This window comes from Clarias gariepinus, chromosome 4 (genome assembly GCF_024256425.1).
Source record: "Clarias gariepinus isolate MV-2021 ecotype Netherlands chromosome 4, CGAR_prim_01v2, whole genome shotgun sequence".
NCBI lineage: Eukaryota > Metazoa > Chordata > Actinopteri > Siluriformes > Clariidae > Clarias > Clarias gariepinus.
Genome location: NC_071103.1, coordinates 8,229,080 through 8,244,424, shown reverse-complemented (window position 1 = coordinate 8,244,424; position 15,345 = coordinate 8,229,080). Strand labels below are relative to the sequence as shown.

The following is a 15,345-nucleotide window of genomic DNA, read 5'->3' as shown; positions in this document are numbered from 1 at the left end:
CTTTTTCTAAATGATCACTGTTCCAAAACAATTGCACAATGGTTTCAGGAGCAGAGTTAGAGAAAGAGCAGCTGGTGTCAATATTCTTTTTTTATACTCAAAGTAATAAAAGATTTCATAGGGGATAAAATACATACGAGAGGGTATCAAAAAGACTAGTTTTGTAACATGCCAACAGATGGCAGCACAAAGCTGTATGCACAGGAAGCATCAACCTTCATAAGTCAGTGTGCCAAAAGACATCGCCCTGTGTACATCAGGAGTTGTGCAACTTTTGCTATTCTGACCATGGGTGTTAGCACATTTGCTATTTCATCATGGACAGCAAGTTAGAACAAAGAGGGAATGTGGAATTCGGGATGAAATTGGGCAAATCTGCCACAGCCATGATTCAGCAATTTTACGGCGATGCTGCAATGAGTCGTTTTTGGTGTTTTGACTGGCGCACACACTTCAAGAGCAGAACATTACTGAAAGATGACAAGAGATCAGTGCTGTATTGCTGCCAAGTTCGTCCCCAGGCTGCTGACCCAGTAGCAGAAGGAACATCGCATTGAAGTCTGCCAAGAACTCTGTCAGTGTGCTGTAGATGACCCGTTCTTCATGTCGAAGATCACTACCGATAATGAAACTTGGGTTTACGGGTATAACCCTGAGACGAAAAAACAGTCGGAGCAGTGGAAGAGCACATTATTTCCATGACTGAAAAAGGCAAGGCAGGTCTGCAGCTTAACCAAATGCATGCTTATAGTCTTTTTTCATTGAGATTATTCATTGAGAATTTGTCCCCAAATTATAATAAAACTCTTGTAAACAGAGCTAATCTCAAAAATATTTGATACCACCTTGTATATTAAATAGGGTCAGTTTTCACGCTTGTACATTTTTTAAGTTACTCAGTAAAGGGTTACATGGTGAACATGTACACAAATGACAGCAGCATAATAGAGTGTATCTGTGTAGCACTGGTATTACTTCATCAGTTATATTTTACATTGCTCAGGCACACTAAAACAACTAAATTCCTAATGAAACTTAAATGAGACTATTTTAATTAACTTGTGACACATAATAACTATTCTTGGCGGCAAAGTAGTGTAGTGGTTAGCCCTGTAGCCTTACACCTTCAGGGTCTGGGTTTGATTCCTGGGTCTGTGTGCATAGAGTTTGCATATTCTCGCCTTGCTTGGTGAGTTTTCCCCAGGGTACTCCCACAGTCCAAAGACATGCAGATTAAACTAATTGGTGTTTGATAATTGCCCGTAGCGTGTGTGAATGTTGACCAGAGGTCCTACCACGGGCAAAAAAAACCCCCCCAAAAAATATGTTTATATATATAATATTTAAAATTTTGTTCATCGTCTGGTCTCAGACCCCAGTCCAGGAAGGCCACGGGACTGCAGAGGTTAGACATCAGTTGTACTGAGACATTTAACCGGATTCATCGTATAAACCAGGTAAATGTGGTTTGTTACACACAGGGAAACACACATCTCTGTAGGACTACAGCACACAGGACCTGAGTTTAACACTATAGTACTGTTCAGTTTCTGATCAGAGGTTATGTGTAATTCTTGAATACTTGTCTGGTGATTTTTGAAAACAAATGTGATCAATGGCTGTTCCCTGCTACACATAGACCATAACCACATACACACCCACAGACACACACGACCATGCCAGTGTAATGTCAATGACACTACTGTGCTGTGAACAATTATACCCTTGTCACTGCTGGGAGAGGGAGAGTACATTGTGAGAATGGTATACAGTTAGTAATTGTGAGGCTACTTATCTAAAGGATAGGCAAATCCAGTCAAATTTATTGTATCCTGATTGAGTCTTTTATTCTAAAAAAAAAAAAAAAAAAAAAAAAAGCGACTTCCGGTGGCCGTCGTGTAAAACTAGCTAGTGTTGTCTTCGCAGGTCTACCGGGCGCATAAATACGATTATACGTTGAAAATGCAGTGTTAGTGACTTGTATGCACTTTGCCGACATTGCAGAAGAGTAAGAGTAAACGCGTCTCGATGTCAGAAAGAGAGCATTTCCAGGAGGAGCACTGCAGGCGCGGACTTTGGTGTTTTCTAATTAAATGATCCCCGAGGACCCTCGGCGATTGTGCGCGTGCCGGATGCAATAGCGCCTCCAGTAAGTCGCGATTTGTCACGTCGAGTAAACAGAGAAAAAGATTCTTTAAAAAAAAAAAAAAAAAACTGTTTTAACACACTAATAGTGAGAATGTGTGAGTGCATGCGCGGGATGTTGGATAAACGTGTGATCAGCATCAACATGCAGAGCGATAAAAGCCTCCGCGACCGACCGTGCAAACATTCAGCTTTCACACATGCATGCTGCACTGTTACACGCATAACACGTCGATCTGATTATCTCATTATTCTGTTATGTCTGTAGAAAAAGAACCGCCACAGTTACATCAACCACCTGAACTCTGATCTAACATCGAATCAGACACTGAACTGATGTACCAGGGGAAAGAAAAATGTTTCTGGAAAGTTTTTTTTTTTTTTTTTCTTCAAACATGCTGCTAAGTTATACCTAGGTTAGTCCTAAAGTTCACACATCCTTAACCTTTTAAAAACGTTTGATCTCTGCTACACTGTGTGCATATCCTTGTTAGATCTTTTGTATGAGGATCACTGCATGTTACTTCTTCTAGCTTGAAGAAAGTAATCAGATTAACATTTTATTTGTCACATAAACAGCTGGCGGTATGGTGGTGTAGTGGTCAGCGTCTTGCGCCTCCAGGGTCTGGGTTCGATTCCCGCATTGGGTCTGTGTGCATAGAGTTTGCATGTTTTCTCTGGGGACTTTGGTTTCCTCCCACAGTCCAAAGACACGCAGGTTAGGCTATTTGGCGTTCCCAAATTGCCCATCGTGTCTGAATAAGCCTGTGACTGTGTGTATGTGTGTTCTGCAATGTATTGGCACCCCATGCAGGGTGTACCCCGACTCATGCCCTAAGAGACTTATGCCCCCATGTGACCTTCTATTCAGGATAAAACGGTATTGACGATGAGATGAGACATACACAGCCATACAGTATGATATGCAGTAAATTGCTTATTCTCTGCAAGAATGAACTGAACTAGCAAGTACAATTAATAATCATAAAGAATGTTTAAATAGAGAGATAATAGGAAATAAAAGAAAAATATTTACCATGTGGCAAATAAAATAAAACTGAAATAGAAGTGTATGAGGTATTAAGTGCATATATTTTACAGTATAAAATACAATTGAGTGCAACTCGTTTGTGTGAAAATGAGCATTGTGCAAAGTCCCAGGAGGTGTGCAACATACTGTATAAGCAATCAAGTTTAATAATTCTCACGTGCTAATAGAGTAAAATAGTCAGGCGAGACATATAATATAGGATAAAACTGGGTCAGAACAAGCTTTTTTTTTTCTTTACACTCTGATGAACTTTTGATAGAAATGTGAAATGCATCCTATTTTCCATGGGTTTAATCATGTTCTGCCCTAAGCGAGTCAAGTCATAGCAGAAAGGTTTTCATCACAGTAAACTTATTTATAAAAAAAAAATAATAATAAATCCAGTAATTGCAGTGGGCTTCAGTAGAATCTGTACTGCTTAAATACCAAACATAAACACTACAGATAAAAGCAATGATCAAATATTACATTACCTTTGCCAGCCTTGTAAAATAGAACAGTAATTCATAATCTTGCACAAATAATTACTGACAATAACAGTGTAACATGCTCATGAGGAAAGAATTCACATTCAGCCAGAAGATTAATTAAAATAATTAAAACCATGGAATTGTCACATTGGGTGCAAATCCTACTAGTACTACTACGAATAACAGTAATAATAATAATAATGAGGTTAATTAAGTATGACTCACAAACCAGTTCAACATGCAGTGAGAGCTTTAAATGATTTATGCTTGAAGATGAAGGTAAGGAGAAAGGGATGTATTACATCGCACTCCTGATGGATGCCAAACAACAGTATTTGGCTAAATTAGTGCCGCTGAAGTGTTTGATCTGTATGAACCACAAAATTGAGTAGAGTAATTCTTCGGATATCCTACTATCCTAGCATTTTTTAACATCTGGTTTGTGGCTTGATTGTGTAATCTGATAATTTAAATTGTCTTAAGACACAGTTTAAAAACAGCTCAAAAGCCAGAATTTGACTGTACAGGAGTAACAGTTCTGTCATTGTTCTCCTATTAAAGCTTATTGCTGTTTGCCCTTTTGTGATATTCTGAGTTAAAATTATCAGGCATTCCCAGGGGTGCCACAAGATATAGCCTAACATTTTGTGACTCCAACATTGATGAAGCCATTAACATTTATGCTTAAAATTTTAACGTCCCCCTGGAGTCATTATCCTTACTTGGCACCCCAGGTACAACTGTACAATAATGCTATTATCTATCTTGTTCATAAATAAATGTCAAGAGCTTCAGTTAATGTTCACACCAATCTTCAGAATAGGGAAAATTCCTCCATCTCAAATGCTATTGAGTTTTAAATGTCTGTCAGAAAATGTCGTGTTTGCAAGGTTATCTTTTAACATGTGTCAGGTTTTTTGCTAGTTTTTAGTACTGTACAAGCCTTAATCTCCTTCATAATGCAGGGCAGCAAAACATTGTTATGGCCCCAATCAGAAAAAGCTGTGAATGTCTTTGCTTGCAAAACATGAATTGGTGTTTAACTCAAGCCGTTGAAACAATATGTTATTAGAGCTCCTTCACTGTACATTAGTTCATTAAGTATTTCTGCAGCTGTTTAATTAAGGCTTGTGTAGTTCCTATGATTGTATTTAAATAGTATAATATGCTTAGTTACAGTCATTAAAAGTGTGTTTTTTTTTTTTACGGAACTGACTTTTGTTATGAGAACTAAAAACCTCTTTTTTTTAGTCAACTCGCAGCCAAAACAAAGTGGCAGCCAATAAAAATAAAGAAAATATGCAAAGCTGCCCTTTTATTTGAAAGACTTTTTCCATTATGATGTACAAAGTATGAAGCTATGTCGATGAATCTTGGTGTATTTATGTGAATTTGGGCCTTCTAGGACTTGTAAGTGCTAGCAAACGATAGGAAAAAGATTTGAGACTGAGTGATGGAAAAGTCGTCTGCGGCTAGTTGATTTAACATGAAATCATCCCATAGTAACTAAAAAAAACACTCTAATCCCATGCTGTGCTGAAACGGCAGACGGCCACAACATGTTCCATATCAGCCAAGAATAGTCCTATGAGACTACAGTGGTCAGAGGCTGACCAGAACTGGACATTCGAATACTGAAAAAAAAAAAAAAGACTTTGCCTGTTTTTTCCATTCTATCATTTTTGCTGAGTCTGGACCCATCTGGACATTCCTATTTTATACATTAAAAGTAAAAGTATGTTTTTATTTTAGTGATATTATGAGTATGTTTTGAAAGAAATGGATATGTATAATGTTGAACTATTTATATATTATATAAGTGCTGATATTGTGAGGATCAATGTTGCATTGGGAAACAAAACAACTGTTATTATCATTTACCCACAGAAATAGCTGTTTTCATTTATTGATTTTGAAGGTAATTATAACTTGGGAATGATTGCATTAATCTAACAGAATTGTATCCAAGCAACAGCAGGCCAGCTTCCATCAGCGCATACATAACAATACATACATATACTGCCTGGCCAAAAAAAGAGGAAAACTTGCAGACTTTAATATTTTAGCTTTGATTCAGGCCTGCAATGTGAAAAATGCAAAATAATTTCACATGCTTTCAGAACCCGGATCTGATTGCTCTTTAATAGGGTTAATCTTCGAACCCATTGTAAAAAAAAAATTGCCAGCCAAAACAGGCAAATTCTACCACCTTAATGTATTATAACAAGAAAACAGTCTGGGCTAGCTTCTAGGTCAGTGTATGCCAAAGTGTAGGCTGCTGCCCACTGGCACCCGCTGGTGGGCCCTAATGGTACTGCAGTTGGATTATTTACAATAAATAAATGTTCTAAATGTTTTAAATGTTTAGTTTGGTATTTAAATTTGAAAAAAAAAATTAAATATTTGTGATTAAATATTTACATTGTATTTCTAATATTTATGATAAGTTTCCAGAACTAATTAAACAAAGCCATAGGATTTAAAGCCTGTTATTTATCTGACCTAGTTTTAAACCAGAGCATACTCCATATGTTGTCACTAGTGAGGAATCGTAATTGATAGACATAATAATGACAGAATGATCGTTTTGTTCAGCGTCAAACAGTTAAAATACAGGCATAACAGTTTACTATTTGCATTTACATTTTTACATTTGCTGCTTTATGCATGTAAATGTGAATACGTGGATGGATTATTATTTTGCACTGCATTGCTGTAGGCCATTCATTTTTCTAAAATTGGTCCCTGCTCGTCTGCATACATACAATAAGACCTAGAATATAGGTCTTATTGATTCGTCAAAAAAAAAAAGAAAAAGCTTTATGCATCCTGTTAGTTGTGGTTAGCTTTGTTTGCAAATTAGCCGAGTATAATCTTAAGGTTCTGTATAGCAAGATGAACGACACCTTGAAATGTAGGAATCACATTTAAAAGATCTGGGAAAATTATATATAAAAAAAAAAAAACATATCGGAAGGTTTTGGAAAAGTCATGGAAAAAAAATAAATAAAAAACATATTAAAGTCATGAGATTTGCATGTGTGTGAATGGTTGGTGCTACACTTTCATCCATTGTCAAAACCTCAGATAACTTTGACGGGCTACAATATCTACAGGATACAGTAGTTGATTAAAATAATAATAAGAATCAAAATAAAAATAAATAAACTGATTTTGAAAATATCTTTTGTTCAAAATCAATCGTTTTTACCAAGCAGAGATGTTTCATTTAGTCTTTAGGACCAAATTATTAAAATATGAATATTTAATTTTCTGCTAAAATATTGAATGAAATACAGTATACAGATAAACCTATAATAATTTCTTACTGATTGATGCCATGTTTAACTTACTGTTTAGTAAAATCTGTAACAAATTTTAAACGCATGTATTACACAATGGAGGTAGTACATGCGTTTAGAATTTGTTAGAGATTTTACTAAATGGGTAGTTAAATACAAAGCAAACGGACCTGCTACTAGTCTGTAAACCTCCGGAGAAAAAGTGAAAAAAATGACAGAGAAAATTATGTACTGCAAATTGTATTAAAAACTGAATGTGCAAAAATATTTTACGTGTAGTTGTAGTTTGTTACATCTTTTACCGAAGTAATTTATTTTTAGTGATTTAATGTGAATGTTTATTTTAACTATATCCCTTTCTATTTTTTTTTTCTATTTTGTCTTTAGTCTTAAAGCTTGCTTATAGTACTTTCTGTTCTATTTTATTGGTATACTTTCATTTAAAATCTTATTTCTAATCTTTTTTTCAGGTTCCTGGTGCAGCATACATGTATAAAAGGACAAAACAGGACATCAAGCAAAGCATTTCAGGATTGGAGAGCTTGGCCAATAAGGCAACATAAATATATGTATGTTTTTTAAAGGGGAAAAAAAATGACACCCTTTCATTTTTGTTGTCTTATCTTTTTGTCTGAACAAACAGCGTTAAAGACACAGTGGCTTTTTGAACAGCTTTACAACTCGCTCTCTTAAAAGCAGCTTATTTACAATGATTATTTGTTGGACGTATTGTGCCACCTTTTATAAAGGCACATGGTATTTGGTTCTCTTTTAACACTGCGTAGGAGAATGTCATGTGCTGAACTAATGAAAAAGTCACATGAGGATACAGTGGATAAACTTGAGCAAATTCCTATAGTGAAGGAGTCCTGCACAATCATGGAAGACACATGTATGCCTACAGAAGACAACAGGCAGCATGATGATCCAGTGGACATTAATAACAAGGACTCTTCTGATCATCCCGAAATTCTGCATACCACTCCGACAAATTCCGTACCTGACTCTGCAGAAATCCCGGTACTTAACGACAAGCTTCTGCATGATTCCAATGAGAAAACAAATGACGGCAACCACAAACATGATGATTCTAAGGTGGACCTTCAGAGATCTGAGCAATCTAACCAAACAGCTGATGAGAATAATGTCTCGAATAGCTTAGCTTCTATACCTGGACCACTTTCAGGGGATGAGCAGGAGCACAATGATCAGCAGTGTGATCAGAAACCTTCGACTGTAGTTGAATCTCATTCTGAAGAAAGCAATGCAGTGAATGCGGATAATCCACTCGAAAGAGACAGTTCCTCATATCGTGGCCGTCCACGCAAGGAGAAGCGTGTTATTAAATGTGAGTTCTGTGGACGCCCATTCAATCATGCATCAGCTTACATAATCCACCGGCGTGTCCACACAGGAGAGAAGCCTTTCAGTTGCCAGATTTGTGGTAAAGCCTTTGCCCAACTCTCCAACCTTAGATCACACACCAAGATCCATAATGCACCTAAAAGTGTAACTTTGCAAAATTCTAGCATATATCAAAACAAAGCCAATGTTCCCAAGAGTGTGACACCACCGAGAGAGAACCAAGTGAGTGTGACTCCAGTTTTTACAAATGACTGCTCAGACAAAAGCACTGAGCCTCTCAACAGGAGCAGAAAACCCGTTGCCTGCTCTATCTGTGGAAAGATCTTTCCTTACAAATCGGTGCTTAAAATACACCTTCGGACTCACAGTGGTGAAAAACCCTACTCTTGCAGAGTGTGTGGCAAAGCATTTACACAGGCGTGCACTGTTCGAGTCCATGAAAGAGTACACTGGTCCGTCAAACCCTTCCTATGTTCTAAATGTGGGAAAGGATTTTCACAGATTGGGACACTGAAAGGTCATACCTGCGAAGGGAAAAGGCAAACCCATGCCACTTTAAAAGATATGGAAATTGCTGGCGTTGTAACCTTCAGGTGTCACCTTTGTAAAAAGTGCTTTGGCACGAGAGATGAGTATGATGTTCATGTGCAAGCACACACAGATAGTCACCGTTATAGCTGTGAAAGGTGTGGTCAGAAATACAGTCTTCGCTCTGAACTTGACACTCACACAAAACACTGTTTTGCAATGTGGCTTGCAAAGTCAAAGCCTCATAGTCATTCTTCAGTCAAGGTAGAAACCAAAACCACAGAGCCTAAAACAGATCAAGGCTCACCGGTTGCAAGTACAGGATCCACACCCATAAAAGTGCAGAAACCCAGCTTGGTCGAATCTTGTAAACAGGAATACCAGAATAAGCAGAGAGAAGCACCACAGTCTGACTTTTTCCAGCCTCAGAAACCTAAGAAATATCCATCTCTGCTGGCTTGCCCCCCTAGGGTAATGGCCACCTCTGCTTATGATCCTCAAAGCAATCTTAGCCATTGTCAACCTTTTAAAGTGAGCTATATTGTAGCTTTGTTAAACAGCCTGGACCAGAAATCAGACCCAAGGAAGTATTTGTGTCCACGGTGCGGACGGCTTTTCAGGCATGTCGGAAGACTGCGGGCCCATATGCTAAGTCATGCTCGGGGTAAGAGCTTCACCTGTGGCCACTGCGGGAAAAACTTAGAAAACTGGAGCAACTTTTGGCGTCACCAGCGTGTGCACAAACAAAGACGAGGCCGCTTCTTTTGTCCAAAATGTGGTCAGGGTTTTCGCTTTGCCAGTATATACATGGAGCACCTGCAACAACATCCAGAGCTTAATGCATATTTCTGCCCCATTTGTCCTCACACCTTTTCCAATGCCACGAGTTTGAAGAACCATCAACAGGAATGGCATCAGTCAAGCATGCCTCATTTATGTGACATCTGCGGCAAAGGTTTTTCAACAGCTATAGTCCTAAAGCGGCATCGAGTAACGCATTGTTTTAAAAACTCACAGGTAGACATGCCGTATGTGGTTGATGTGCAGCCGATGATGAAACCTTATGAATGCGGTAAGTGTGTTGCCAGTTTCAAAACCTTGGATTTACTTTTCAATCATCAGCTATGCCATTCACCTAAAGGACTGAATAACCAAAACAATAACAGGCACGAACAACGGAAGAAGGGGCAATACTATCCACCTGACAAAAACAACCTCCACTTTGCCATTTCTACATCTCATCAAAATAATTCGGAACCGTGTCAAGATCTCATTCATGGACATCACTTCACTTCCATCCCTTCAGATTCAGTTCAAACACAAACCCAGTTGGAAATGGATATCGGTTATGCACAAAATATGACTTTTCCATTTTTCTCGTCGGATTCTAAGCCAACGCATTTAGGAACAAAAGAAATAAAAAGCTCTATGTGTGCTTACATGAGTTCCGTGACAACTAAGGAAATGCACAGTGGGTCTGCTCTGGAGTCCAAATCATTGCACAAAGCTGGGCATCTTGCGTGCACAGACTGTGGTGCTTGTTTTGCCTTTCTTCCAGCTTTGCATGAACATTACTTGAAACATGCCAGAGGAGAGATATAAAGATGATGCCATTATAAATGTATTCTCATCATACTTTTAGAGGACGTTTTTAAACATTGACCAAGAGCGCTGCATGGGAGATTTTTCAATCACTATTCTAAGCTCTAAAAACAGTTTCTACTAGATGTAGACGTGCACAACTTGTCATGGTTTTAATGTGAATTTAAGAAAGGCAGACATCATTTTATCGAATGATTGTAGGTAGCATTGCCTGCATTTGGATGTTAAAAGTGAAATATCTCTTCTTTTAGGTCTGTTGAAGCTTTAATTATAGCACTTAACTACTTGTGTAGTTAAAATGACATGTGTCTTAATGATCATGGACTGGAATATTTTTCAAAAATTCCAGGTTAAATAGTTTAGATAACTGTTCAAAACTGCTGTACATTTTTGTGATTAAAATTGGTTTGGAAAACAGATGTTGTGCATTTTAACATTATTATAAGTGTTAAGGTTTGTTATCAAGAGTGCTACATACTCGAGAGTGTTTTTTTTTAAATTGTATATATTGATTTGTATATATATTTTAAATCTAATATATCTGCACTTTTTATACCTAAAATGTATTTTCTCTGTAGTGCATGTTTTCAAATGATCTAATAAATCTACATGAAAGGAGAAGCAGATACGTAGGATTTGACTGAAATTCAAGATAATCCTATACCATGTACCTTATGGTAAATACAAGTATTGCTCACTTAGGCTTACAAAGGCTTACAAGGATTAAAATTCAGATGGGTTAAAAAGCACTTGCTAAGTCGGCCTCTCCAAAACTACACCTTGGTCACCACTTGGCCAAAAAAAAAAAAAAACTGATCATAGTCTTATAGGGAATGCAGTGAAACAGTGCCCGCAGAGTTTGTAGGGCAATGACTGATCTCTGTGTGCATGTGCATTTTTGCATATGTACCCATGTGTGCCAGTGGCTGTAGGTAACTCTCCTATTGGACTCCTTTATTGATCCTAACTCAATATTACATAAAGTCTGCAGTGCCTAAAGTGCCAATCATTGCGCTGTGTTTAAAGTAAAAAGGCTGCTCGTGTGTAACCTGAGGTGTGTCTCAGTTTCCTGACTAATTGTGTAAATCAGCACATAAATAATAGAGGTTTTCCTGTTTTCCTTTCCAGTTCATGTGCTTGGGTAGGTTAACCACATAACCATATCATATAGCCAGTTCAATTGAGGTGGCAGCGTAGGAGTGGCAAGTACTGTGTTTTTTTGCAAATGTAAACACACGAAGGAATCATACTTGCAAAATCTAACACCATAGTGATAAAGGAATTTCTTTATCAGTTTTAGAGACCTAAAATGTAAAGAAAATGTTTTAGTTTGCTTTTTATCTACAATTCAAAATAATAATGATATCCTTAAAACGATGTTTTATCACATGGAGCTCTGCAGTGTTTGCTAGAACTATTTAGTTCCATGTTCCATCACTAGGACTGGGACTGATTTCTATTGGTTTGGCTTTTTTTTTTTAACTCGTATTGGTGTGGAACAGTAATTTACAGTACTCATGTTGCTTTGCATTATGCCCAACCCCTACTCTGTAGTGTGGTGTTAAACTAGTTTCAGTTCTCTGAGATTAAAAGAAATTACCCAAGTGTTTCATTTGCAGAGAAAAAGGTAATTTAGTTTATTTATTCACATATATTTGGTGGTGTTGTAGTGAGCGCCACAAAGTGTGACATCTGAAGGAACTAATTGCTGCTCATGGTGTTCCTGATCCAGGTATTGTAGTTGCAGACCTTGGTGTAGACACCAGGGTTGTTCTTTTGAGCGCAGCCGTATCCCCAGGACACGATACCCTGAAGTTGATTGTTGCACACGACTGGGCCACCAGAATCTCCCTGGAAATGGGAAGGAAAAGGATTGATCATTAATAAAATCAAAGAAGCAGCACTAATGTTCTGTTCTTTGGCTTGTAGACATAAATTTATCGTAATGTAATTTATGCTGTTTCTTTGATATTATTAACTCTAAATTATGGTTATCTTGTGCATTTTGTAAATTAAAATGACTTATTGTTGGACAAACTATGATCTGTTTACCTGGCAAGAATCTTTGCCTCCCTCAATGAAGCCAGCACAGAACATGTTGCTAGTGATCTGACCCGGATAAGAATTTCTGCAAGTGGTGTCACTCAGGATTGGGGCGTCCAAGCACCTCAGATTGGATGGGTAGTTTGCTTTTAAAAAAAAATATGATAGCCACAGTTGTTAAAACAATTCCTTTCTGCATACTAAGCCATTTTGGTAAGCTATTAGTAATAGCATTCATGTAAAACATTAGTGTAGTACCTGCTTGTGTAAGAAGTACTGTGACATCCTAATGGATGTACAGTATAAAGAAACACTTACTGCCACTGCTGAGGGTGTTTCCCCATCCAGAGATCAGACATGTTGTACCAGCAGAAGCACAGCTGGACGGCAAAGCCACAGTTTGCACGTAGCTATTCAGGCTGGCAGCCCGGCTCAGCTTGATGAGCATGATATCATTGTTGAGAGTGCTGCTGCTGTAACTGGGGTGTCTGATGACCGTTGCTGAGCTAATGAACTGCTCTGTTCCTTCGTTGGCATCGATGTTGTGCTCACCCAAACGCACCTCAATACGCCTAATAGAAAGAATACAAGAGTCCATTACAAGATGAAAATACTCTACAATGAAAATAGTATTAACCCCCCCTTTTTTTGTAGGTAGACGAAATTGTAGACGTGTACATTTCCTGGGATAGGCTCGGGAATAAAAAGCCCTTTACTTACGACTTGTAACAGTGAGCAGCTGACACGACCCAGAGATTGCTTATCAGAGAGCCTCCACAGAAGTGGTATCCAATATTTAGAGACACCTGATAGGGAACACCATTCCTTCTGCACTCATACCCTCCAACAATCTTATCATCGTCATTCACAGGGGCAGTGACTTTTTAGCGGAGAGAGGAAAGAAAGAAAATAATTGCAGATTTATATATATATTACGAGCCACAACATACAAAAATTTGTCCTAAACATTTATTAAAAAAATAATAAGAAACAATATAATAAACAAATTCTATTAATATACTGTACAAAACAGAAGTAAACAGTAGAAACGTACATGCCACTGCAAAGAGAGAGAGTAAAATGATCCACTTCATAATTCGGTCAGTGATGATCAGCAGAAGGTTTGGTGAAAAACATAGTTTTTATATATTCTCTTATCTCTAAATTTATTTAAATCCACAAATGAATGATTTACCTGCTTGAGAAAATGCAGATGGCTGGCTTGTCTATGTACAGATAACAAATCTACAGCTACAATTATATTCTGTTTATATCTGCTATTTCAGGAAAATGCTATTTGTTTTTATTATTTTAATTCTTATTTTTTTATGATGCATATTAACACCACGGAAATAGATCATTGTTTTGTAGTGACTGTAGTACACATTATTACATTGAGAATTATGGTTTCTGTCCTTTCCAAAATTAGCATTTAGCATTTTAAAAGTGTTATATAACTGAAATAGTTCATAAGCCCACTACCTTTCACTTGCAGAAATAAATTATGTGCATAAGAGAAAGTCATGCTGCTTTAGAGCAGGGAAATGGTTATTAAATTATGAGTTAATGTACCTTTTGAGAGAAGGAACTGGAAAATCCTGACTGAGTAAGGATTTCCTTTTATTAACACAAGAGCTCATTTCTGGCCCCAATAAATATTTTATAAAAATGTATAATATTGTGAATCATGAAATAAAATGTGATAAAATGTGTATTTTAATGTACTTATCAATTTACTACTTATTGGCAAGGTCAAAGCTCCACCCTAATGGAAACAAGAAGCTTATCACATTCACATACTAAAACAACTCTTAAATATAACTTGTGTGGGAACCAACATCTGTCAAAGAAGCAACCAATTTTTTATGTTTTGAGTATTTCAAAATCTGCACCCATGATTTCAAGTATATTCTTGTGTTTAATGGTGTAGTATTGCTATATGAAATAAATTATTGTAGTTTTTTACTATTATTTATTTAAAAAAATACAGTAAACAGACTTTTATTTTTAAAAATACAAGAATATAAAACAAAGCAATATTTGTTAAAGAACGTCACCATTAAATATTTAACATAGCACTGATCAGTAATAGATAGATAGAGAGCGAGAGAGAGAGAGTAATCTTATAGTAGAATAATCCCAAAGAGAAGTTGTATACAGCCAGTTCACAGATTATACAACAAAGTAAACAATTTTTTTTAAATGTGCCTTTTAGGACTCAAGCTTAAATTTCGCATGCATTTTTTATTTTATCTTATATATTTGGGATTAGTAGGACATAATAAGTATTAATTGTATTAATACATTTGACACACTCTTGTGTTCTTACTAATTGGTGTATTATGTTTTTGCTACCATTCAATGATGCTATTAAATGTTTACTAATGAGGACAACAGGTGTAAGTGCAGTGAACCCGAAAAAGTGATGTCTCCATGTGAGGGCTTAATCCAGGAGGTAAGGTGCATTAATGAGGTAAATAATGGTGAGTTGCCAAGGCAAGAAACCTTAAACATTTAGAGAAAATCTGTAAGGAATAGTGGATTAAAATGCATCCCAAGATGTGTGCAAATCTGGTAACCAACTACAAGAAACGTCTTCCCACTGTGCTTTCCAGTAAGGGTTTCTCCACCAAGTACTAAGTCATGTTTTGCTTGGGGATCAAATACTTATTTCTCTCATAGAAATGCAACTCAATTTATAACATTTGTATCATGAGCTTTTTTTGGTTGATATTCTGTCTCAATCATTTACCATAAACCTATGATAAAAATTATAGACCATTTATTTCTTTGTAAGTGGGAAAACTTAGAAAATCTGTATGGTAACAAATACTTATTT

The 15,345-nt window shown here is 36.9% G+C and overlaps 2 protein-coding genes across 2 annotated transcripts; one reads left to right on the top strand and one right to left on the bottom strand.

Moving 5' to 3' along the window:
- The first annotated feature begins 1,904 nt into the window (after positions 1–1,904).
- Positions 1,905–10,882, top strand: si:dkeyp-84f3.9 (zinc finger protein 234). The gene is made up of 2 exons (XM_053493600.1): positions 1,905–2,149; positions 7,439–10,882. The coding sequence occupies exon 2, from the start codon at positions 7,722–7,724 to the stop codon at positions 10,461–10,463; it is 2,742 nt and encodes a 913-aa protein (XP_053349575.1). The 5' UTR covers positions 1,905–2,149; positions 7,439–7,721; the 3' UTR covers positions 10,464–10,882.
- Positions 10,883–12,070: 1,188 nt separating this feature from the next.
- On the bottom strand, positions 12,071–13,629 carry prss1 (serine protease 1). Its single transcript, XM_053494669.1, has 5 exons — positions 13,561–13,629; positions 13,227–13,386; positions 12,825–13,078; positions 12,516–12,652; positions 12,071–12,314 (listed from the first exon to the last, which is right to left on the bottom strand). The coding sequence occupies exons 1-5, from the start codon at positions 13,598–13,600 to the stop codon at positions 12,165–12,167; spliced, it is 741 nt and encodes a 246-aa protein (XP_053350644.1). The 5' UTR covers positions 13,601–13,629; the 3' UTR covers positions 12,071–12,164.
- Positions 13,630–15,345: the final 1,716 nt, after the last annotated feature.

Coding starts and splice junctions, on each gene's coding strand:
- prss1 (XM_053494669.1), bottom strand. CDS start 13,600: ATGAAGTGGATCATTTTACTCTCTCTCTTTGCAGTGGCAT. Junction 12,653..12,824: donor AAACACCCTCAGCAGTGGCA/GTAAGTGTTTCT, acceptor TTTTTTTAAAAG/CAAACTACCCATCCAATCTG. Junction 12,315..12,515: donor GAGGCAAAGATTCTTGCCAG/GTAAACAGATCA, acceptor TCCCATTTCCAG/GGAGATTCTGGTGGCCCAGT.
- si:dkeyp-84f3.9 (XM_053493600.1), top strand. CDS start 7,722: ATGGTATTTGGTTCTCTTTTAACACTGCGTAGGAGAATGTCATGTGCT.